This window comes from Pseudoliparis swirei, chromosome 1 (assembly GCF_029220125.1).
Source record: "Pseudoliparis swirei isolate HS2019 ecotype Mariana Trench chromosome 1, NWPU_hadal_v1, whole genome shotgun sequence".
Taxonomy (NCBI): domain Eukaryota; kingdom Metazoa; phylum Chordata; class Actinopteri; order Perciformes; family Liparidae; genus Pseudoliparis; species Pseudoliparis swirei.
Window position 1 is genome coordinate 8,277,397 of NC_079388.1, and position 24,120 is coordinate 8,301,516.

Here is a 24,120-nt window from a genome sequence, read left to right on the forward strand (position 1 = left end):
TATGAGCTAGATAGCTTCAGCCTGAACCCTTTGTCAGCCATGTATCTTTCCTTTTTTTAAATTCCTGGTAGTTGTACATTGTGCTGATCAAAATAAATAAACTCATTCATAATCAAAGGTTATTAAACCTCTAAAGCATTGTAGTTGTTATGCAAATGTTTTCTGCTCTTTAAAAAATTTTTTTTTTATCATCCATTAATCCATCTACCCGTTTATCCGGGATTGGGTCATGACATTATTACCTTCGCGTTGAAAATGCGGAAGGTTATGTTTTGATCGGCGTGTATTTATTTATTTATTTGTATGCGTGTTCCTCGCATAACAAAAAAAGTTTTAAACCGAATCGCATGAAATTTGGTGGGATGATTGGTTATTATCCGGGGACCATCTGATTAGATTTTGGGATCAATCGGGTCAAAGGTCAAGGTCATGGAAAGGTCAACATCTTCTTTTTACCATAGCACGGTCAATTTTTATCCAATTGGCATGCAACTAATGCCAAAATGTTCATAATTCAATGCCCAATCTTGTGATATGCGAAGGTATGCACTCTACTGAGTGCCCATTCTAGTTATTAATGTTTAGGAATTAACAATATTTTGTGACAAAAACAGTCTGGTGCCTGAGTCCATACAGTTACCAAATAATATAAAACATTGTGCCGCCTTTTAAAAACATTAAAGGTCTATGAAAACATTAAAAGGTCTAAAAAAAGGTCTATAAAAACATTACTGTCTACCACTGCTGTGACACCCGCAGTTCCGTAATCTCGCGATATCTCCGTTACCCGGAGCCCTTCTCATATCACGTGATGTGGGCAGAACACTCACTGCGGCTTCATTTCGGCGGACGTTTCGTACGGTAAGAAATGGATCCCTTTTTTGAATTTTTTACAAAGACAAGTCCAAATTAATCACGATTGCTCCTCTTCGTGCAGATGTGAAGTACAACGCCATAACACGGAAGTAAGCCCAAGGAAACGGGATTTAAAATGTTGTGCCAATACAGAGGCACAACCCTCTCGCCCTGTGTTGGCTGTGCGAGACCACCAGTGTCCGTTTTGCTGTCAACTAACTAGCTGAGGCCTAACGTCATATTTTGTGTTTTGTCTTTATTTCATAACAAATGTGCCCAACGTAAAAAAGAAAAGACAACCAGCTTCTCGTTAGACGCGTAACGTTAGTTAATCGAGACATATTACCTTGTTTCCCCCGCCCTCCAATGTCTGACTGTATTACGCGGGTTAATTTAACGCTAGCCTCATAGCTGCCACTGCGGTCGTCTTCTGTGGTCGCTCAACAGAACATTCAAGATGCATGAGCTGCACTGTGTGTGCATGTGTGTGCTTCCACGTTGCAGCTCCATGAGGCGGATTGGTGTGTGAAAGCATCAGCATGGAAAGGGTGAAGATCGAGGAAGTCGTTGTTGGGAATGACAAGAGAGCCGCCTCCGCGGAGATCAAGCCTGAGCCCGTGGTCGCCCCTCAGCAGTCCTGTAAGCAAAGATGTGTCGTTGCATAGTTCGTGCGCGGTGTGATGATGTTAATCTAGTTCAATCGCAGTATAGCACGAGGTCGAATATTTATATTCCTGCAGTTTCGTTGTCACTGATGGTAAAGCAACGTGTCCTCTCATTGTGTTGCAGATCAGCACGAGAGTCTGCAATGTTTCCAGTGCTTCATCACTTTCTGTAACTCCAAAGCCAAGGAGAGACACATGAGGAAGAGTCATCGGGACCAGTACAAACAGCACCTGCAGCAGGTAGGGAGAAGCAGACTGCGAATACAACACGCCGTAGACACAAACTCATGCAATCCATGTGTAAGACCACTTAATGTTATTGGCGTCATTGATATCATATGTGTAGATTTTCTTGTCCTTGTTCATATTTCTATTATTATTAGCTTGTCCTGTTTAACCAACAGTCCCAAAGTACATAAATCATTAAAAATAGCTAATTAATTAATTAATTTTCTGTTGATCGACAAATCAAGCAATCAAATAATTGACATTGTTTACGCTCAAGTGATTCTTGAGTGGGATATGAAGTGGGATGCTGTATGGATTAGAGTTGACCGATACAGGAGTTGTGGGGCCGGTGTCAATATGTGACCTGATATTTGATATCAACATAAAATAATTTTATAATGTTTTTTTATTGAAGTATTACCATAATATGTACAGTACATGACAATTTTCAAGTTAAAGATGTGTTAGCAGTCCCTCACACAAATCTTCTTTATTGCTGATATTGACAGCCCAATCAATATTGACTGGGCCGATGTATCGGTCAGGCTCTGAACATTTTCTTTTTATACCATATATATAATATATCATTATGGATGCAAGTAAAGATTATTTGTTTTAGTGGACTATTGTAAACATCTTTTATCATTCAGCAATTTGTGAATAATGCCTTTCGTTAGGATTTCTTATTGTTTTAACCAATTTCCTGCTCATTGTTTTTGTAGACTGATACAGTCTTTACGTGCTATAAGTGTGACAAGAGCTTCTCCTACTCTGAGGAGCTAAGCCAGCACCAGGCCACCCACAGCACAGAGGAGAAGCCCTTCCTTTGTGCTTACTGCCAGAAAAACTTCTTTACCTTCACTGAGGTGAGTGCGCAGCAGGCTACATCTTTTATTGTGCTGTGGGAACTGATTTAAATAATTGTGGATGATGAATGTTTAATGTCTTGTAGCTAAACAAACACAGACGACATGAGTGTGTAGAACGACGGTGTCCCTGCAGGGACTGCGGCACCTTGTTCCCCAGCCCTTCACGCCTCCGCAACCATCGCCTCGCAGCGCACCCCCAGCGCTCCTCGGTGGCCGATGACATCAACACCTACCAATGCTGCAAATGTACTCACAGTTTTAAGACGGAAGAAGAGCTTCTGCAGCACCAGGAGACATTTGCCAGTGATATAAACTGTGGCGTCAAGCCTCAAGGCAAAAAGCGTGGCCGTAAACCCAAGAACGCAGCTCAAGGAGGGACGGTTGAGAGCAAGAAGGTCAAAGAAGAAGACGAAGAAGAATACAATGACTCCACAACGGAGGATTGCCCAGCCAATGAGCTGCAACCGGAGCTCAAGATCCCTTGTTCCGAAGCAAATTGTGACCTCATCTTCCCTTCCCTTGAAGCCCTGCGGGCACACAAAAGAGATCAACATGGGCCCTCCCCTCACAATCTTCACACGTGTACAGAGTGTGACGAGAGCTACGCTGAGCCCGAGCAGCTCACAGCGCACGTGGCCAGGGATCACCACCCTGGATCCACCTGCCCCATCTCTGAAAAAGGCTTTGAACAAGAGAGCACCCTGGAGATCCACCAGAACATCCACACTGAAGGAGAGGTGGCAGCAGAAATAAGATAATATATGGGGAAAATATTGAAACTTCATCCTACATTATTCACATAAAAGGTTTTTGTACCATAAATGTAGGTAGAAGATTTTTATGTGAATATTCTAAGGTGATTTTTTTTCAAGCAAGGTTATGCAACCCATGACTTATGGAGGTTGTTTTTGAAATGCCATTATTCATTTGCTTTTAGAAAGACATCCTACACTTGCCAATTTAACTCCAAACAGATTGATACTTAATTGTATTTATCTATAGGTTAAAGCTCATGTCACAAGGCGCTTGCTGTCCATATTACCTCTTCTCTACCTGGAATGGTTTAAATAAAAGCTCATTCGCTCTTAAATGTGGGATGTTTTTGTATTTTTCAGGATGTACAAAAAAGATTGTATCTTCATCATGACATCCAATATCTGAAAACTGGCCACTGTATACTAATAACATTGAAATCTGCAGGTTTTCTTGTTTCTTTCTAAAAGTGAATTCTTGTTTCTTTCTAAAAGTACATTCTTGTGCCATTAAACAATAGTTGTGTTCATGTGAGGTCTTTGGTTGTCAATTTGTTTGACTGGTCGAACAAGGGGCTAAATCAAATATGGTGATGGTTGACAGGCACTTCTCCCTGCATCTCTTTATGCTTTTATCCTCTAAATAATAAAAATATTATAGTCAACAATATTTATTTTTTACTTAATTGTTACTCTGACTTAAAATACATTTGTAGACTATGACTTTGGTATCGTGATTAAATGCCAACCTGCAAATTATTAATTATATGAAAAATATGATCGTTTAACCAAAGGTTAATGTACATCTTCTACAACAGATTGTAATGATCCTCAATTAATTAGCATATCATTGACAAGTTAATTTATTTCAGTAATTCATTTAAAAAAAGGGAAACTTATATTATATAGATTCATTACATGGTGAAATATTTCAAAGCTTGTTTATTTTAATGTATGGTTATGGCTTGCAGCTAATGAAAACGGATAATTCAATATCTTAGACAATTTGAATATTACATAAGACCAATTCAAAAAAGGGTTTTTAATACAGAAATGAGGTTGGTGCTACTTATGCATGAATTACTGCCTCAATGTGGCACGGTATGGAGGTGATCAGCCTGTGGCACTGCTGAAGGGTAATGGAAGCCCAAGTTGCTTTGATAGCGGCCTTCAGCTCGTCTGGGTCTAGCAAGTTTGCTGGCCAATCAAGCACTGTGATGCAGTGGTCATGAAACCAGCTTTTGGCATTGTGGGCAGGTTCACAGCTCCTGCTGGAAAATTAAATCAGCCTCTCCATAAAGCTTGTCAGCAGAGGTTGCGCTGGCTTTGGATTTTAAAGCCATGTCAGCAGCAGATGACATGGTTCCCTAAATAATTACTGACTGTGGAAAACTTCACACTGGACCTCAAGGACCTTGTTCTGTGCTTCTCCACTCTTCCTCCAGACTCTGGGACCATGATTTCCAAATAAAATGCAAAATGTACTTTCATCTGAAAATAGGACTTTGGACCACTGAGCAAACGTCCTTTTTCTCCTCAGCGCAGGTAAAACGCTTCTGATGTTATCTCTAGTTCAGGAGTGGCTTGACAGGGGATGCATCAGTTGGAGCCCATATCCTGGATATGTCTGTGTGTGGCGGCTCTTGAAGCACTGACTCCAGCCACATCAAGTCCTTGTATTCTAATCTCCGTCAGATTCTTGAATAGGATTTGCTTCACAATCCTCACAAGGCTGCGGCCGGTTATCGTTATTGCTTGTGCATCTTTTTCTACCACACCTTTTCCTTCCACTCAACTTTCTAATCATAAGCTTGGATACAGCACTCTGTGAACAGATGCTTCTGTGATGACCTTTTGTGGCTTAACCTCGTTGTGGAGGGTGTCAATGACTGTCTTCTGGACAAATGTCCGATCAGCAATCTTCCCCATGATGGTGAAGCCTACTGTCCGGCCTGAGAGACCATTTAAAGGCTCAGGAAACCATTGTAGAAGTTTTCAGTTCATTAGATGATCACAATACTGAACCATTTCACCATATTCAAATTATCTGAGATACTGCATTTTGGGCTTTCATTAGCTGTAAGCCATCATCATCTAAATTAAAAGAAATAAACGCTTGAAATATATCAGCCTGCGTGTATTGAATCTAAATAATATATGAGAAATATATGTACTTTTTTATGATATTCTAATTCACCTGTATAAAAGCAAAGTCTAAAGCTGAATACAGTTTTCCTTAGTGCACGCAAAACATTGTCAAGATATTTCTAGTTTTATTGCATATATTACATACAACATATTGTTGTAAGTGTTAATTGTCTGAACGACCTAGGGGTGTAAAGTAACAAGTACATTTGCACAAGTACAATTTTGAGGTACTTGAGGCACTGCTGTTTTGGAGCGTTTCCATTCCATTCCATTTAACATGTCATTATGTGCAGCTTTATATTGTATGTTTTACACACTACATTTATTTAAGTTACTTTGCTATTTAAGATTCACATGCCAAACATACGTCTGTTCATATAATCTAACATTAGCTGTGTCTTTGCTTTTACATGTGGGACTACAAATGTAGTAATTTAAGATATTGCTACTTTTACTTATGATCTGAATACTTATTACACCTCTGGTACTATAATAATTCAGCTATTCATACACAAGAGTTCACGTTTAACATTGCATCTGATTTTTTTAAATGGTCTTCACAAGCGAAGTCTCCCAGTTTGGCGAACTGGCGTCGTCCTGGGGCCTCAATTACGAATCCCGATCCTGCTATGGCGAAATCATGACCCGCCTTACTCTGCCTCTGATTGGCTAGTACTCGTGTAGTTGGATTGGTTAGATTTCGGTATGAGGAGTTCGATTGTTTAGGATAACGGTAAGAATATCAGTCAGCCAATCAGAGGCAGAGTAGAGCTTGCCAGAGGCAGAATAAGGCGGGATATGTATAGTATCGCATCGTGAGGGGGAGAAGTTCGTTTTCCCATGATGCACTTGTGATTCCTTTCTATCTCGCGCCTTTGCATCGGCGCAGTCCATCTTGCCTCACTTATCGTTGCTGTCACACTCTGCCAGCTCGCCGTCCGTGTTGTTGTAGTAAATAATGGCGGCATCGGGAGGCGGATTATCATCTCCCGCTTCAGTTGCGGGCTTGAGCATCCAAGCGCCGGCCCGGGCTCGCTTCCCGGGTCGGCCGGGGCCGGCTCGCAGCAGGTTGCGGTCGGAAAAACGTACCAAACGCGGAAGGTTGGGCTCGGACGACGGGGAGCTGTTTGCCGAAGGGCCGAGGCCCGTGAACATCGGCCTGGCGTTGAGCGAGGACCCGTCCCTGCTGCGTCTGCTCGGCGTGGCGGAGAAGCACAGGAGGCAGAGAGATGCGGGCTTCGAGTCCAGTAGCAGTGAGGAGGTGAATAAGCTAACTGTAGCATGTCAGCTCGATGGGTAACACCACGACTAATGGGACGCAGGGGTCCGTTTCTTATCTCAAAAGAACGACATTTAAATTAATGTGTTACTTTCTAAAAGTATTCAAGCTAACGCAGAGCTATTAGCGGTAACTTAGCTTGAAACACTAACCCCAAATAAACATCGTAGCTAGCCGCCTGTCTGCACTGTACGCTGTGCTTCAGATTGGTTAACACGGTGGATATTTCGTCTTATTGACTATTCAGTCATTAATTGTTAATTTTCTGTTATGAAGTTGCAACCGCCACAGAGACCAGCGTCGCTCCAGCTGAGTTTCTTTGCATGCAAATAGCGGAAAGTTTGGCGGTATGAAGGCGTTTTGTTGTGGAAACCAGTAGATGTCTTGTTCGTTAATCCCCTGTCGCGTTTTGTTGGGTTGAACTTCTCACATTGCGCGGAAATGCATTTGCTGCTTATCTTGTCATAGTGAACACGTCGCTGCTGCTAACGTGGGGATCACTTTCTCCGCTGGGGGCGGTCAGCTGATTGCCCGGTTTTTTAAAACTTGTGATGAGTGAGTGCAAAGAGCTGTAAACGTAAACCTTACCTTCACGTTATAATAGTCAAAGTCACACACGTGAAGATGTTGCCCAGAGCCTTTAAAAAAACCTCATTGTGCATAGTGTATGTTACCAAACATTCATCACTCATCATGCATTGTTATTGAGATTTGTGTACAGTTAAACGAGCAATCAAAGCTTTCCCAACTTTTTTCTCTAACTTGTATACGGTCAGTTTGTTTTAAAGAGAGAGCAGTCTTCTCTGATAATGGTCAGCATGCTCTAAGAGGAGCACATTTGGGTTGCTTGCATAGATCCGATGTGATGTCCTGGGACAGGGATGTTGTATGTGTACAGATTGTAAAGCCCTCTGAGGCAAATTTGTAATTAGTGATAATGGGCTATACAAAATAATCTGAATTGAATCGGCTTTGTCACAAATGACGAGTTATTGCAAACTGCCATTTCACCTGCTGAAATCAAGTCTTGCATGGATGGAAGACATGTCTGCAGGCATCTAGCTAAGAGACTCTGAATGTGTGCGACTATCTTGTACTGATAAAATGTCTGTTTTTATTAGTATTGGGACCACTGCTCTTGTGGGAATTTAGTCTTTTTCTTTTGGGTGGTTGTTTTTGGCTTGCTTCTAAGATTTTGGTTATCATTTCAGTGTATGTTTTTTTTACTACAGCTGATCTTTTCTCTCCATCTGCTCTAAAATGCAGACAAAAACTTGTTATTATGTTGGTCCACTTTTATTAGTTACCATTAATTGTGAGAGCTTTGCTAGACCAAAGGTTATGGATGCTCTGAGTACAGCCTTGCTTACTAACTGGTAACGGTAATAATACTTCACTTCTGTATTTTATGTAAACAGATAAGAGAGGACTTTATCTCCCACACTGTTCTTAGTTTCATAATTTCTTCATAGAAGCCAGTGTTAAATTCACTTCCAAGGTGGTCTCATTGAACCCATGATTTTCCGAATAATATATTGCCAAATCTGATTTGATAATTTAATCTCCAGAGCAGGGGCTTCAGTTGGACTTCACTGACGCAATCCCTTTAGAGTGGACTGTAACAGTGACATGGCTCAAAGCTTGTGGGTGCTGATGAACTGGAGTACCACGCGTCATGTCGTGCCACATACTCAAGTCCTTTGTAGGTATTTAGGAAATATATCATATGGGGGGTTTCATCTCTGATATACTATGGAGTCTTTGTTTTGCGCTTGAAGATGGATGTGAGTAATTGGAAGTCAAGTTGCAGTATGCTTTTTATTTGCTGTAGTGTACAATCTTTGCATCAGAGGTAGACGGTTGCCTGATGAGGATGTTTGAGGCTGACTGCGCTTCACAGGATCTATTTAAACTTTTGTTGCAATAGCTTTCGAATGTGTTTTTAGTACTCTGGGTTGAGAAGAGAATTTGGCTAATATGCGCGTTTCATAAATATGTATTCTCCAAGTACATTGCACATACAAGGAATTTGACTTGATGAAAGGTGTAAAAACAATAAACGAATATAAAATCACAATTAAAAAGATGTAATAAAAAACAATACATGGTACTCAGATAACAGTACTTTAGAAAGTACCAAAGTGTCATTCCATCAGAAATCAATCACTTTTTAGCCCCTCCCCTTTCATTTTTAACTTGTTTTTCCTACATGTTAACCGATACAAGACACCATTTGAACGTGTAATTAGCCAGAATGACCAACCCTTCAGGTTCATGGCCTCTCAAAGTCAGCTCAGTCATCACACCTAAAGACATGGATAGCTTTTTAAAATGTAAACACAACGTATGGTTCTGTGATTATCAGGAAAGCTAACAAACAAGGTTATAAACCATTTCAATAATTTTGGCCCCAAATAAATACGTAATGCAAAAGCTCTTATTTTTTGGGTCCTTAAATCTTAATTTGCAAAAAACACACACTCTTGATTTTTAAAACATGACATTCGTTTGAGCATCAGTGGGCCTCCTGCTGCATACTGTAGGTCAGACCAACACATGCATCTTTTATGTTGCCTATGATATTCTGTTTGACCTCAACCATTTCTTCTGTTTTGCCTATCTGTTGACCGAAGTCCTGAATGGTTGCTCATTCTGGTTCATCAAACAACGTTCTAACATACCAGCTAAATATTCAGCCATGACATTAAACATCTTTTAGATAACACAACGCCACGCTTTCTGTACTACAACACAACAAGCCCTTCACTGCACCAATTTCAAACATTGTTGTGACAATAAGTTAGTCACTGAAACACAAACACTTTGAAAATAGTATCCAGGTTGAAAAATACTTTCTACATGTCAAAATTGTTCAGATTGTACAAATCAAACAGTGCAAGGACAAGTGATTGATTTTTGAAAAGACAATGTTTACATTTTCTTTTATAAATAATTTAGGGAAATTCAGTCAGTATACCGTCTGCTCAAATGTACGTGGCGCTTCAACAAGTTATGACAACAAAAAGGCAAGAAGGTGACATCCTGTTGACACCTGTCCTCCCACAACACACACAGAAGGCCGAGCACCTGCTGAACCCATTCATTATCATTGAGTGAGTCACAATACGAAGCTGACAAAGTCATCCTGGTCATGACCACTTTCACTTCAGCTCTCTTTATTATGGGAATGATACATATTTAAGTTTTTCTATGTGCTTGTCATTCATTTGTGTACAGTTTCACGTCTGTGTGCATTGGGTGTTATTGCCATTCATAGGTTGTACTTTCTGTGTTTTTCTCCAGGAGGAAGTTTGTACTAGATTTGGGACCTCAACAGTTCCTCAGGCGTCATTACTCAGCCAAGCAAAGCCTCCTCAAGCTTCAGGCCCTTCTGTGGCAGCAGTGCCTCTCATTGTAAATATTATACCCAAGACCCCAAAACCGGGTCTTATTGGGAGAATTGTACCACGGGTCTCTATAGAAGGCCAGGGTGTCACAGAGAGCCCGGCAAAAGACAAAGAAATACCCACGGTTGTAATTGAACTGCATGGCAAGCAGGTAGCTCTCACTGCAAAAGCCAAACATGCAGGCGAGCAGGCCTCAGGGGGACGGAGCAGTACAAGATCAGCTAACTTCAGGAAGGAAGCAAAATCAGAAGACTCGGACAGTCGACAAAACCAAACAGCCGCGACCTCAGATGGTGGCAACAAGCAACCTACGAAAGTCAAAGAACGAGGCGAGGTGACGGAGGACTCGGACAAAGACCTATCCCAGCCACAGCGATCTGGGAGAGGCACCAGGGGCTTTCGATTTGGGCACACCAGACGCACATCTCAAGCAGTCGCTCTGTCATTCACGTCTTTTCACAAACGGCAGAGGAAGAGACGAGCTAAGGGTATGGGTGCCTCTCCAGAGGCTGGAGCTGAGGCCGGTGCCCAGAGTGGAGTGGAGGCAGCGATGCCCCTCGAGTGCAAAGCAACAAATGCCTCTGAAAAAAGAACACACAAAAGACGCAGAACGTTGCTCGGGCAAAGGCGGAAGCAATCAAAAAGCGCTCCAGAATTAAGACCAAAATTATGTCGTTCTCGTACTAAGCGTGTTTATTACACCTACGTGTCGGAACCCATTCCGGCCACACCGACGCTGGACGGGAACGAGCAGCAGCAGCGAATGCAGAGTATCACTCCATCTGAGGTTGAGCTGAGCTCACTTCCTAAAGAAGTCCAGAAGAACTCATCCACTCCTATAATGAGTGCACGGTCCTCACGCGTCATTAAAACTCCAAAGAGGTTCTTGGACGAGGAAATGATTTCCTTACCAAGAGGGCTGAAAAATCAACAGAGAGAGGACGGAAAACCAAGTCCATCGTGTCATGAGTCCAACTATGATGGCAACCTGCAGTCGGACAGTGAATCAATATCTGTAGCTGACGGCTCATCTGCAGTGACAAAGTTCTCATCCAAGCCCAGACCAGGAACGAGTCACCTAGAGATATACAAGAACCTCAAGAAACTAACCTTGAAACTGGCAGAGAAGAAGAAAGGCCACTCCACAGAGGGGGATCCTGCACATCATGACGACGGTTTGACTCATGTCAGGAAGAGACGGCGGTCAAAGATCACGGTGGAGGAGATAGACTCTCCTGGAGTAGTGAGGAAACTAGCTGTGTCGGTGGACGCTGAGGCGAAAGTACTCTCACATCTGCCATCCGGAGATACAGGCAACAATAGTAAGAATTGTTTCTTTTTGTCTTTTATTATTTATAAAGATCTTGTTTTTACAGATGCTCTAAAATGTTCTTCCTTAATAAAATTGATCTTAGACATGGAGAGATGTTTTTAATATCAATGGGACTACACGGTCAAGTTCATGTTCAATTGAGAAGAAATAATCAGCAGAGACTTCAGCCTGTGGTTGATTTTTTTTTATTTGAATTTTTTAAATGCAATTTTTAAGATTGAACTTTATTAGATAGGTCAAATTAGAAAAAGACAAGAAAGACTTACTAGAGAACGCAACCAGTCTCTAGACACAAGAACTCCATTAAAATGTCTTGGAAATTGCAAAGAGGTTATTTCACTTTAGTATATCGTCTGTTTTTAATAGATGGTCGTAAAATGACGGAGCGCTTCACACATTCCTCACACTGTGATACAGATGAAGCAGAAGGCGTGACTGCAGACAGTCATGAGGCATTAGAAGTCAGCGGGCCCAGCCATCGAATTGGTCTCAGTGGAGCCAATAAGACGATGCTCCACCTGCTGAAGAAAGCCAAAGTCCAGCTCATCAAGATTGATCAGCAGAAGCATCTCAAGTTGTCACAGGTAAGAATCCCATCTGTCCAGAAGTATAAAAGACAATGCCTTTGACCAAAATTATTAATAGAATCAAACACAAACAACTTTGTTAAAAATTTACTGGAAACAAACGCAGATTTTAAATGCAGACAAATAAGTTGATTAAAACTTTTGAAATGTATTTATATATACATTTATATATATTATTTGTGCGTGTGTGTATATATATATATATATATATTTATATAATATATATTTATTTATGTAATGTATAGATAAATGATATCAAAGAAATTGCATTGAATAGTTTGGCCGTTGTCACAGACATCAGATCCAGTTATTCGTCGGTACCAGCCCCCGGCAGCGCTCGTGAATCCCTGCTGCTAGGGGCTCACTACATCCACATGCAATGTAACATTAGTTCTGCTGTCTTATTTTATTCGGTTTGTTAATAACATGGCTATTCATTACAGAAACTACTGTAACATAATCACGTTTTAGCATCTTTGACATAAAACCTTTTATTTTCTTCTTTGTCCGGTCCAATAGTTGGGCTCCAGAGAACCACGAGTGCCAGTGAGCGGAAGCAGGAGGAGAAGGAAAAGAGTTGTCGTATCTCCCAAAGACATCAGTCTTCAGGTAACTTTCAACTAAAACGTTGACATTTGCATGTTTTCTTTTCTGTGTTTGAATGAAGCCGCATCAGTCCACTGAAGGTGTTGTATCACCTGTTTGGTTCTTACCTCGATCATTTATTACGTGCTGAGGAGGATCGCTCTGACACACTGCCTGTGTTGTTAATTTGTTTGTGTGCAGATGGTCATGATCAAACAACAGTTAGACCAGGGGTGGGCAAACTTTTTGACTCGCGGGCCACATTCGGTTCTAAAATGTGACAGAGGGGCCGGGCCAGGAGCATTTGGACACGCAATGTAATTTATTAAACCTGGAGATTGCGTCTGTTTTTTATACATTTCAATTTAAGGTGCAAAGTTAAAGTAATCAACATTTACTGGAAAGAGATCAATGGAATCACTTTCAACATTCAAAACAAAGTATTACCCAACGAAATACTCAAGCTCAATAATTTCTAATTGTTTTAAACCCCGCAAAATAATGGACAGATTGTCCTGAGAGATACTGTATTAAATATCCTGCCTGCAGCAGAAACTAGAAAGGGGTCTTTAAATTGAGGGCGATGTGCGCCGTCATCTGGTCAGCATGTGTATGAACCCGTCACAAACAGACTGACAGCGCTTTACTCGAGAAAATATGGCCCTAAAGCTGACAATTGAAGTTCGATTTTTAAAAATTCTTCATATCTCTTCTGAAAACACACCTTTACTCATGTAGACAAACTGTTTTGGTGTTTGAAATTGGTTTACCAAAGGTCATAGGTTCACAAAAGCAGTGAAATATCTGAATACAATGCTAGATACATGTACTTGCACCTGTCCATCCTGGAGAGGGATCCTCCTCTGTTCTCTCCTGAAGGGTTCTTCCCTTTTTCCCCCTGAAGGGTTATTTTGGAGTTTTTCCTGATCCGATGTGAGGTCAAAGGTCAGGGATGTCTATATGTACAGATTGTAAAGCACTCCAAAACCAATTTGTAATTTGTGAAATTGGGCTCCACAAATAAACTGAATTGAATTGAATTAAATAAAGAAAACCAAATTTTGTATGACCGTTTTGAGTAAAAATGATGTGGTCTGTCACACATTCACCAAAATGGTAAAGATGGGACTGAGAAATTACTTCATATTGCAGATAAAGTTTCATGGGGTGTGTGCAAATAAAACATGACCATTTTATTTTATTTTATAAATATGTATTGTACATTAAAAAAAAATATTCTACATTATATACATGTTGAGAAATAGAAAACAGAACACAACTATTGACACAGACTATTTACAATATGGCTTCACTATAATAACATCATGTCATCGTGTCACGAGACCTCTCTGCTGGCTGGGCAGGTGGAGCTGCAGGCTGCGCTGCAGGTGCTGGTGAATCCTCTCTGTAAAATACAAGACTAGTCAGCACCGCGCGCACGTTACGGACACCGTGACGGACACTGACACGTAACGTTTAGTAAAGACTCTTACCCGGTCCAAGTGGACCTCTTCTGGCTGCGTGTTCCTCCTCGTGGCTCTGCAGCCACTCCAGGCTCCGCGCTGCTCGCCAAAATCACTGCGGCTGTTCACCTGTGTGGTGGGCGGGTCCTTTGTGATTTACTGAGTGCTCATTGGTTGTTTTTTTCGAAAAATGTTGACAGACAAACGGATTGACAAATCACGGTGAAGGGTTTCGTGTGACGAGTTCTTTCCGCGCCAACGCACACCGGAAGTAAACAAAATTGCGATTTGGACAAGTTCGGCGGGCCGGATTAAAAAGCCTAACGGGCCGGATGTGGCCCGCGGGCCGTAGTTTGCCCATGTCTGAGTTAGACACAGTGTTACAGTGTTAAGCCATTAGGAAACACTGCTGCTTCTGCACATAAAGCAGTGGAAAACCAGCATCAGCTGCTGCTGTACATCCACATAGCAGGACCCCAGCCCCAGTATCATACTGTGTGTGTGTTGGACTAGATCTTTAGAGGGCGGTTTTTTATTTCACGAGAGATGTTCTTATCATTTGTTTACCATCAAATATTTCCGTTGTGTTTGTGTGCAGGAGCAGCCGCTTGGTGGGCCAAGGATCAAACATGTGTGTCGGGCAGCAGCAGTGGCTTTGGGGCAGCCCCGTGCCATGGTGCCAGACGATATCCCCAGACTCAGCGCCCTGCCACTACACGAGAGAGAAGGAATCACCTTTTCTCCTGCGGCAGAAGGTAAAGTGCATCCACATGTGTTGTTCTTTTAGCAGAACTGAACTTCTCCGTAGCTGTAAAAGAGGAAGATGAGCACATCAGTGCATTTTGCCTTTCACTGTGTATATACCATTTTAATTGATAGGTAGGTTTACTGACTTGTTAACTTACTTGCTGAATGAGTTCATTCAGGATCAAACTCATTTTCGGATCTGGTTGAAATGTCCAGAAACTGACACAGGACACAGAGGAGGGACCCGATCGCTCAATTTAGTACCTGCACGTCTTGAAAAGTCCAAAAGTGTTGCATTCAGTCTTCCCACAAAACAAAGGATTTACAAAGTACTAATGTCTTTGTTACCTGCTGTGGGCAATGATGTTAGTTATAAAAGGTGTTTGTATGAATTGATTTGTTTTGTACTATTGTGAGGAATTAAGAAAATTTCTAAGTTCTTAAAAAGATCTCAAAATCTCGTTGTAAATTTCTGATCGCTTCAAAGACTAATTCAGATGCTTGCAGCATATTGCGAGTTGTGCAGCGTCAATTGTTGCTACGGTGCGGTTTGAGACATACATAGCCATGCTCTCAGGTAGGTTATCTGTTTTTCAATCCAATTGCTCCTGAATGCTTCATTAGCATTTCTGCCAGTTTTTGTTTGGCAAAGCTGCTCTGCTAATGTATTGTAATCAAAACATTCACCAGCTAATAATTCAAAGCTGGCATAGTTAAGCTTTTTTGCAGTAATAAAAAGACAAACCAAAAAGATTATTTTGTAAAAGAGCACAGTTTTGATAGCTTTTGGTAAATATAACCTGCTGAGCGCAAAACATTAAAAAACTGCTTTGTTAGCTCAATGTAGTTGTAACTAAGATATTTCCAAGCAAAAATATCTTTTGTCACACACAGATTAGCCACCGCTGTTGGAAAGCTTAACCCAACACTGGTCGAGTGAGCATCACTCAGTATGAGGTGAGGAAGTGCCGTTTGACAAGTAGTCTCACTGCCCCGCATTTTGTCTCCTAAAGAATACATCTAGTGCAGCTGGGAAACACAGATGCTTACACAATGTTATTCCACTTACATTACTCATTTAAAATTATGAAGGTAATTTATTTCCGTGCCTGCTTGCAGTAAAATACTACCATTGGGGGATGCCAGAGGTTCTCAAAGGAATTGAGTTTCCAATCTATTTCTTGTAGTTTTCAACACTACAAAGAGACTCCAGATGTGTTCGTCCACAGTTCTGGAGAGACTTTTTCTTATTTCCAACACTTCAGGCAGCCAGTAGTTACTTTTAGCTTTAGGAACCAGACAAAAGACCAATAAATGAGAATATGTACACCTTCAATCACAACAGTTAGACCTGTAGTGTCTCCTGCACACTGAATAGTAAGTGAATAGTTGGCATCCACAGATGTCTTCCCCACATCACATGTACTTTAATAATGATTGAAATGCATATTGTGGCTCTTTTACCCATCCTCCCGGTCTCTACTTGCAGATGTGGCAGATGATGACGACGATGACGTCTCTGATAAGGGCAGGGCCCAGTGGGTTGTCTCTCAGGAACACATCCAGCGGAAGAAGAGGAGGAGGAGGGGGAAGGGCCTCAAGTTCAGAAAGAGAAAGACCCTGACTCAATATGCACCCGGCGGACTCCGTGCCCGGCGCTGTGGACACTGCAAAGGCTGTTTGATAGTGGATGACTGTGCAAAGTGTACCAACTGCCGCGATAAGCCAAAGTTCGGGGGGCCCAACACCAAGCGCCAGTGTTGCATGTAAGTTAAACTCATCACACATTCTGTTTGAGTTTACGGAGCATCCTGGTGAATACGCACATTTTACTGCGCATTCCCTCACTACTGGTGATCTTCTGATGAAACGTCATCAAATTTTTTAAAGCGGGTGACACAAAAGATGAGCGCTGTTATCATAAAGTAATCAACTTTTCAAATATGAGGATCTCAAGTTGTTCTGTCATTTAATATAAACTTTGGCTGTGCTGACAAGTGAAGTAATGCCTCAATACCGAAGCATGTAACCTGTTACCCATATTTACATTCTGATTATCTTAAATTGAAACTAGCCACACAAACGAGTAAAGGGTGAATCATTTTGTCTGTTATAAAGACGGGAGGAAAGCATTTGTGAAAATGTATCAATCATCTTGAACTGATAACGTGTAAAGTGCTGAATTAAGTTCTAAAATAGTTCACAAGTGGTGCTTAAAATATAGTTTACCTTCTAGGTTGAGCATGTCTGTACAGACAACATGAAATACTTACACATACTACGCATTAAACTATCCAGTTAATGAAAGCATGTCGAATCTTATCGTTAAGCATATTCATTGATAACTTTTTACTTCTGATGAACAAAATTGTGACGTTTGCCTGTTTCTTCTCCTCCAGATATCGGAAGTGTGAGCGGATTGAGAGGGCGAGGAATAAGCGCGTCGTCAAACCATTGAAACGTACGTCTCTCATTATTAGATCAATGTTCTCGTTTTTTTGATTTTTGTACTTATCCAAATATCTAGTCTGTTTTGTAAAATTAATCGTGGGGCTCCGTGATCTCAGTCCAGGCGAGGCGTTCGGCGGCCTCGGGGTTGAGTGCTGAAGACGAGAACTGGCGCGTTGCAGGCGAGGCATCGTCGGCGACGGCCCCTGTAATCAGGAAACACTGCCTCCGTAACATCACGCCACGCTCCTACAGCAGCCTGCTCAAGTCAGAATCTGACGAAGAAGAAGATAAAGCAGATGCATCGGTGGTCAAGCAACCTGTAGCTGCAGCCATCAAACAAGGTAACCGAGGCTTTGTTGTCGTGAGGAACCTCTCGGTGTCTTCTCCCGTCACCGTATTGGTTTTTGCAGATCGTGGCTTGAAGATCTCTGACGTTGCAGCTAGCTCATCTATTTTTCTCCTATTGGAGGTCACGCTCTTCCAGATGGCGGATCACTGCTCGACAACCCTCCGTCTGAGGCGGTGAAGCCTCGCCGGCCGTTCTCCAGAGGAGCCGGGAGCCGACCCAGAGCGTACAAGGTAAAAACGTCCAGCACATTTCCCTCCTCACTTCCAGTGTTCCACCTGATCAAACCTGGGTCAAATTTTACTTTTATAAAATGTTTTTGCGACTTTGAATTTCCAGAAGAAAAACAATGATACTTTTTTTATTTTTTTTAATCATATATTCTTATTAAAATTGTTAATTTAAGTGATTTACTGACACTAATCATGATTTAGACGACACAAATATTCCCGCGTAACACTTTGCCCAGGTCTGTGTCTCACTCTGTTGTTTCACATTTTAATTTGATCATCATTGTTGGAGTGAGTGAGTCTTTCAAATTCACCCTTGCTAAACTTCTATTTCCGACTTTTTGCTTTTGTCCTTCTAATTAAACACCGTGCATGTGCTTGACCTCATGTTTTATGAATGATGGATGAGTTTAGGTGTGTTTGTGATAAAATGCAGGGCTGATCTATCCAGGCCTCAGCTCTGAAATGTATTTACATCTAAACTGGAAGGAAAAACAACACATTTTCTGTGAAAAGGAAACAGGACTAACATTTAGTGCCATCTAGTGGTCAGACATTGCAGCCATCCTTTAACAATGCTTTTTTACTTTACACATCACATGAGTGTTATCTTTTCTTCTGTGGTCATACATCTACAGAACAGCATTATGTACACGCATGGTTTACAACAGGGTTTATTAACGGGATAAAATAAAATTGGTGACAATAAAAAAAATTTAAAAGCTGTATTAAATTTCACTTTGACAAACCTAATGATTTAACAACCTAACTAATAATGCTGGTAGAAGCCTTTTGGCAAGTATGTTTTTGATTAGGTCCCAGACAGTATGATCATTAAAGTCCTCTGGTGAACCGTACCTCTGGGCTGTGCCCCTTTACGCTTTGCTTCTGCATGTTCTAGTTGAAATGTACATTTCAAATCACAATCTAATCAAGCTATCTCGCAAATTGGAACTGTGTTCTTGTCTACTGTCAAAGCTCTGATTTGAAAGAGTTGCTAATTATTTGTGCTTTTTAAAACTTTAATATCTGCATTGCTTTAATCCTTGACTTTCCTCATAAGAAATGCTCCTAATATTTATGCACCAACACTGTTTCCAAGTGTTTATTTATCTCCATCTGTGTTGGTTGCGTGTGAATTGGTGATGAACGTTACAGTGACACGTACTCATGCATACGCCCATGCTGCGCCTCATTGACAGTTGACTCATTGGCAACATGACATGTGGTCTCTATAAGTGGTATGTAACCGAAGTGACGAGTGGCTTTTCCTGGTTTCAACCATTTCATGGGCTTTTGTTTGCTGCAGATGTGTCCTTGGTTGACATGGTTGTGGACATGGGTGCAACACAAATTTACAGGTTATGGGCCGAGACCTACTGATCAGGAAATGCTTGTTTACGATACAAATGCATACATCTAATTGGAGTAAAGGCATGAATGTAATCACCTTAGAAAAAAACATATTTGCTGGTCAAGCTATGTCCATCTAAATGCACTATGTGCATGTAGCCACATTTTAACTCAAGGTGACTCCTTAAAGGTCTCCTTAAAATAAAGAAATAAACCTTAACACAAACAAGAAAATGCAGAGGTCATTAAAGAACCGTATAAATTAGGATTCTACCATATTATTTTTCCCGCAATCTTGCAGAAATACATTTAATGCGGCATCAAACTACATATTGCACATGGAAAATACACAAACTTAAAACTACCAAACAGAACTTTTTTACTCCATCAACCTTAAACAAGTTCCTGTAGTGATGGGAAGGAGTGAATCTATAATTTATTTTAAATGTCTTTCACAACCACGTTTCTCTTGTTATCTTCTCTTTTTTCATGTTCAGTTTACACACCTTTTTAAAATGACACTTAACGTGACACACTGTTTTGTGGGTGTCTTTTGTATATAGACAGTAGTTTATTTCCTAGATGTTAGCATAATGATAAGCACCTTGTTTCGCTTTAATGATAATCTGGCGGTCCTTGAACACCTTTTACGCGTCTCTGCTGCAGCTTAATGCATGTTCTTCACTTTTCTTACCTCTTATTCCTGGCTAACCTTCTCAGTCACATCACTCCTCTTCTTTTCTGTCACTTTGGCTGCTGCCGGTCGCCGCCTTTGCATGTCACTAGAATTCGTGTCACTTTGGAACCTGTCGTGCTGGTTGGCTTAGGCAGTCCCCTCCTCCACAGGAACAGGAGAACATGAAGGAGACGGAGCCCAGAGACAGTTTACCAGAAACCAGCCCACCCAGAAGCCCAATGCCGAAGCTGCAGCATCAGCTCCGAATACACTTACACCGTCTGCCTGATTTTATCCTGCAGTCTGTTTTGGCAAAACCAGAGCCGAGTCCCCAGAGTCCAGATCAGTGTCCAATATTGTCCCCGCTTTTAACGCCTCCTTCTATTTCACAATCGACACATTCCACACCCCAGTGTCCTCCAGAACTGTCCCAGCCTGTAACGCCTCCCGATGCTCTGCTTTCCCTGCATACTATAACAGACTCTTCACAGAAATCTCTGCTGTTACGGTTGTACCGTTTGCCCCGGGCCTTGGTGCAGTCAGCCTTGCGTTTGCACAAATGTATATCATCACCATCTCAACAACTGCCCCAGTTCATACTGCCCTCCGCTCTGACGGGGGCTTCGTCACAGTTGTGCTTTCAGGAACAGCCCGAGTCTGAGGTTCAGGAACAGCCCGAGTCTGAGGTTCAGGAACAGCCCGACTCTGAGGTTCAGGAACAGCCCGACTCTGAGGTTCAGGAACAGTCCGACTCTGAGGTTCAGGAACAGTCCGACTCTGAGGTTCAGGAACAGCCCGAGTCTGAGGTTCAGGAACAGTCCGACTCTGAGGTTCAGGAACAGCCCGAGTCTGAGGTTCAGGAACAGTCCGACTCTGAGGTTCAGGAACAGCCCGAGTCTGAGGTTCAGGAACAGTCTGAGGTTCAGGAACAGCCCGAGTCTGAGGTTCAGGAACAGCCCGAGTCTGAGGTTCAGGACCCAGATGTTTTGACGGAGACACATAGAGCTAACACAAATAACACTGAACAAGTGCTCCCTCAGCCAGTGGATCCCCACACAGAGTTACAGGAGGGCATGCAAGAGGAGCAGAAGGACAGTCCAGGGCAGCAGCCTGAAGAGGAGGAGGACGGTGCTGTGGAAGAGACGGTGACGAAAGACTGTCTCGCAACTGACAATCACTATGTCCTTCATTCCCAGAATCCTGCAGAGTGTGCGTCAGTGAACACCCTGACTGGGTTAACTAACGGGTTTCCCCAAAAGGGCTTGTTGCAGAACAAGTACAAGATTCGCGTAGACTTTAAGGTGAGCTGCCTTTTCTTTCTTTTTTGTTGAGTGGCATTTATGTATTTAAAAAAATAAATAAACTGCTGACAGGTTGAGGACCAACAATGTAACTCGTAGTTGTTATGGGATCATTATGAAGCTGCTTACTTTGTCGATGTTTGAGACAAGTTAATGAGCTCATGCATCATCAGAATACCAAAGAAAAAGCTGATCCCCTTGTCCTTACTTTGTTTTTCTCCTTGTCTTCACCAGGAGGACTGTGCTGTCCAGAACGTCTGGCTCATGGGCGGCCTCAGCGTCCTCACCTGTGTCCCCACGACACCACAACCCGTCTGTCTGCTCTGCGCCAGTAAAGGACGACATGAGGTAGTTGTTCACCAGAGCTAGAGTAGTGTTTCTGTCGCTAACATGTTACACATCGTATCTCCAAGCCTGTGTTTGCTTACGTTTGTGTTTTGGTGCTCTGCAGGACCAAAAATAACTTTTCCGTTTCACACTTCCATCAGATGATATTCTGCCAGATCTGCTGTGAGCCGTTCCACAGCTTCTGCCTCTCACCAGAGGAGCGCCCCAAGAAGGAGAGCAAGGAGAACTGGTGCTGCAGACGCTGCAAATTTTGTCACGTGTGTGGCCGCCGGAGCAAGAGCACAAAGGTATGCAACCCAGCATCGCTCACTGTGTGATTTTAAAGTTAAAAAGGCTCTGAAATGGGTTTACGGATACGTTTAACATTGTTCAAGTCGATCTTAATGCAGTAGTTGTGTTCCCATGTTTATTTTGAAACTGGGAACACTTTGTCATAATTTCTCCTTCTGATTTGAAAAGTTATGAGCTGTTATCTTTTTTTAAATTGGGTTACATTCTCAAACACACGGGTAATGAAAGATTGAATGTAATTGCATGGACACTGGCAATTCAGGAATATTTTAAACAAGTAGCATGTTTGTAAATTTTAGAGAGGGGTTGCATGCTGAAGCAGTGCCAGTTAAATATTTACACCATTAATTAACTCGTCATTGATGTACTTTTCCCTCTCTAGCCAGTGTTACAGTGTCGGAGATGCCAAACCTCATACCACCCTTCCTGCTTGGGACCAACTTACCCTAAACCTATGAACTGCAACATGCCCTGGGTAATTGCTTTAATAGCCATCAATGTGTTTGCTTTGCCACATCCTAAGGATATCAAGAGATAAATCCTGGGGGGATATGTTTTCTGACATCCTTGTGAATGTGCAGGTGTGCATGACGTGCATTCGGTGTAAAAGCTGCGGTGTAACACCTGGAAAGTCTTGGGACTTGTCCTGGAACCACGAGCAGGATCTTTGTCCCGACTGCACTTCTCTCCACAAAAAAGGTAAGACGTCAGTGTTTTTTGGAGGCGTCTTAATCTTGAATGCCCAGCATGGTTCAGTCTTTGGAAACCTCCCAGATTTAGTTGTAAGTTAAAGGTATATAATGCAACAATTTTCATAAAATACTGTCTAGACTAATACAAAATGAATCCCTCCCAAACATCGCTTGTGAATCTGATGTGCTCGGGATGTTTTTGGGCATCGTTAAAGAGCCTTTGGGCCCCATGTGTGGGTGTGTCGCCCAGCCAATAAGCAGGTTGTGCAGCTCGTTCTCATTTCCAGGTCGGATGCTGCTGCTTTGTCACACCCCTCGGCGTCTCATACCAAGACACAAAAAACCCTTTAGCGAGCCAACTTTGAATGTGCGTGTTTACAGACAACAACTGACGATGCTACAGTTACCTTTAATCAAACAAATCCAGTGTTGTTTAGATGGACGCCTTGGATTTGTATCCATAGTCTGCATTTCAATTTAAAATGTGCGGCACACGAAATGGATCATGTGACTGATATAAGATCTGTATCTACACCAGGCAATTTCTGCAGAGTCTGCCTCAAATGCTACGACGACGACAACAACAACCAACACACGCAGATGATTCAGTGTACAAAGTGCAGCCACTGGATTCATCACACATGTGAAGGACTTTCAGGTGAGTAAACACTCTGGATCACTTTTAAAATGTTCACTCCAACCAAACACTTATACAGCCCTCCGATAACACCATCTTAAGTTCCCGTATTTGGTAACTTATGATCATTTATATTAACCCTTGTGTTGCCTTAGGGTAATTTTGACCCGACTCAATATTACACCCTCCCCCCGCCTTAGGATTAATTTGACCCCATTCAATGTTTAATGTCGGTGTTCTTTCGGTAGTCAACAAACAAACATAAAGTGCCTCACACTTAAACTTGGAAAACAATAGTAATTCTAATAATTTTCTGGAGGTTTTAATTGCTGGCGTCAAATTGAACCCAAAGGGTAAAATATGTTAGTAAATATAAAGGTAACAGGAGGGTGAAACATTGAATCGGGTCAAAATGACCCAAAGGCGGGGGGAGGGTGTAATATTGATTCGGGTCAAAATGACCCTAAGGCAACACAAGGGTTAAGAGAAGGAATCAAGTGTTGCACAATTAAACATCGTTTACATGTAACAGAATACATCTTGATTGCTTGTCATAATAATACTCCAGATCTGACCTTAATCAACAATATGGCCTCTAAAATGTGTCTGTTTATCATTTACAGATGAGCTGTTTGTGTTGCTGTCAAACCAACCAGAGGACGTGTCTTTCACCTGCTCACCCTGCAGCGAGGACCAAACTGAACACAGCAGCTTGAAGAAGGAGCTGCAGAGCCGGCTGATAGCCGGGTTGGAGGAGGTACTGACGGATCTCCTCTCCAACGACACAACACAGCACCTCCGTATGTGCAAAATGGTAAGAGCTTACCTCTGGCAAAAAATATCCAATGTTTGAGAGTAATAAACTAAAGGGAATATA

General features: G+C 42.0%; 2 protein-coding genes across 4 annotated transcripts in view; both read left to right on the top strand.

Moving 5' to 3' along the window:
- The first annotated feature begins 23 nt into the window (after nt 1–23).
- LOC130193135 (zinc finger protein 135-like) lies at nt 24–3,899 on the top strand. 3 transcript variants are annotated; one of them, XM_056413515.1, is made up of 5 exons: nt 24–965; nt 1,360–1,494; nt 1,645–1,760; nt 2,471–2,614; nt 2,701–3,899. In XM_056413515.1, exons 2-5 carry the CDS (start codon nt 1,395–1,397, stop codon nt 3,373–3,375), a joined length of 1,035 nt encoding a protein of 344 aa, XP_056269490.1. In that variant the 5' UTR covers nt 24–965; nt 1,360–1,394; the 3' UTR covers nt 3,376–3,899. The 3 variants fall into 3 exon arrangements, with proteins under 3 accessions (XP_056269490.1, XP_056269499.1, XP_056269479.1); XM_056413524.1 differs by having other exon boundaries at nt 24–861; XM_056413504.1 differs by having other exon boundaries at nt 24–1,494.
- Nucleotides 3,900–6,423: 2,524 nt separating this feature from the next.
- Nucleotides 6,424–24,120, top strand: part of LOC130193257 (histone-lysine N-methyltransferase 2B-like) — a 28,566-nt gene continuing 10,869 nt past the window's right edge. Inside the window, 16 exon segments of the mRNA XM_056413708.1 lie at nt 6,424–6,778; nt 10,100–11,525; nt 11,954–12,120; nt 12,643–12,732; nt 14,770–14,926; nt 16,408–16,684; nt 17,318–17,379; nt 17,486–17,710; nt 17,839–17,948; nt 20,145–21,275; nt 21,510–21,623; nt 21,764–21,910; nt 22,297–22,389; nt 22,496–22,613; nt 23,145–23,264; nt 23,867–24,057. Of these exon segments, the coding sequence (XP_056269683.1) occupies nt 6,476–6,778; nt 10,100–11,525; nt 11,954–12,120; nt 12,643–12,732; nt 14,770–14,926; nt 16,408–16,684; nt 17,318–17,379; nt 17,486–17,710; nt 17,839–17,948; nt 20,145–21,275; nt 21,510–21,623; nt 21,764–21,910; nt 22,297–22,389; nt 22,496–22,613; nt 23,145–23,264; nt 23,867–24,057 (4,731 nt within the window). The 5' untranslated portion in view covers nt 6,424–6,475.

Coding starts and splice junctions, on each gene's coding strand:
- LOC130193135 (XM_056413504.1), top strand. CDS start 1,395: ATGGAAAGGGTGAAGATCGAGGAAGTCGTTGTTGGGAATGACAAGAGA. Junction 1,495..1,644: donor GGTCGCCCCTCAGCAGTCCT/GTAAGCAAAGAT, acceptor ATTGTGTTGCAG/ATCAGCACGAGAGTCTGCAA. Junction 1,761..2,470: donor ACAAACAGCACCTGCAGCAG/GTAGGGAGAAGC, acceptor TTGTTTTTGTAG/ACTGATACAGTCTTTACGTG.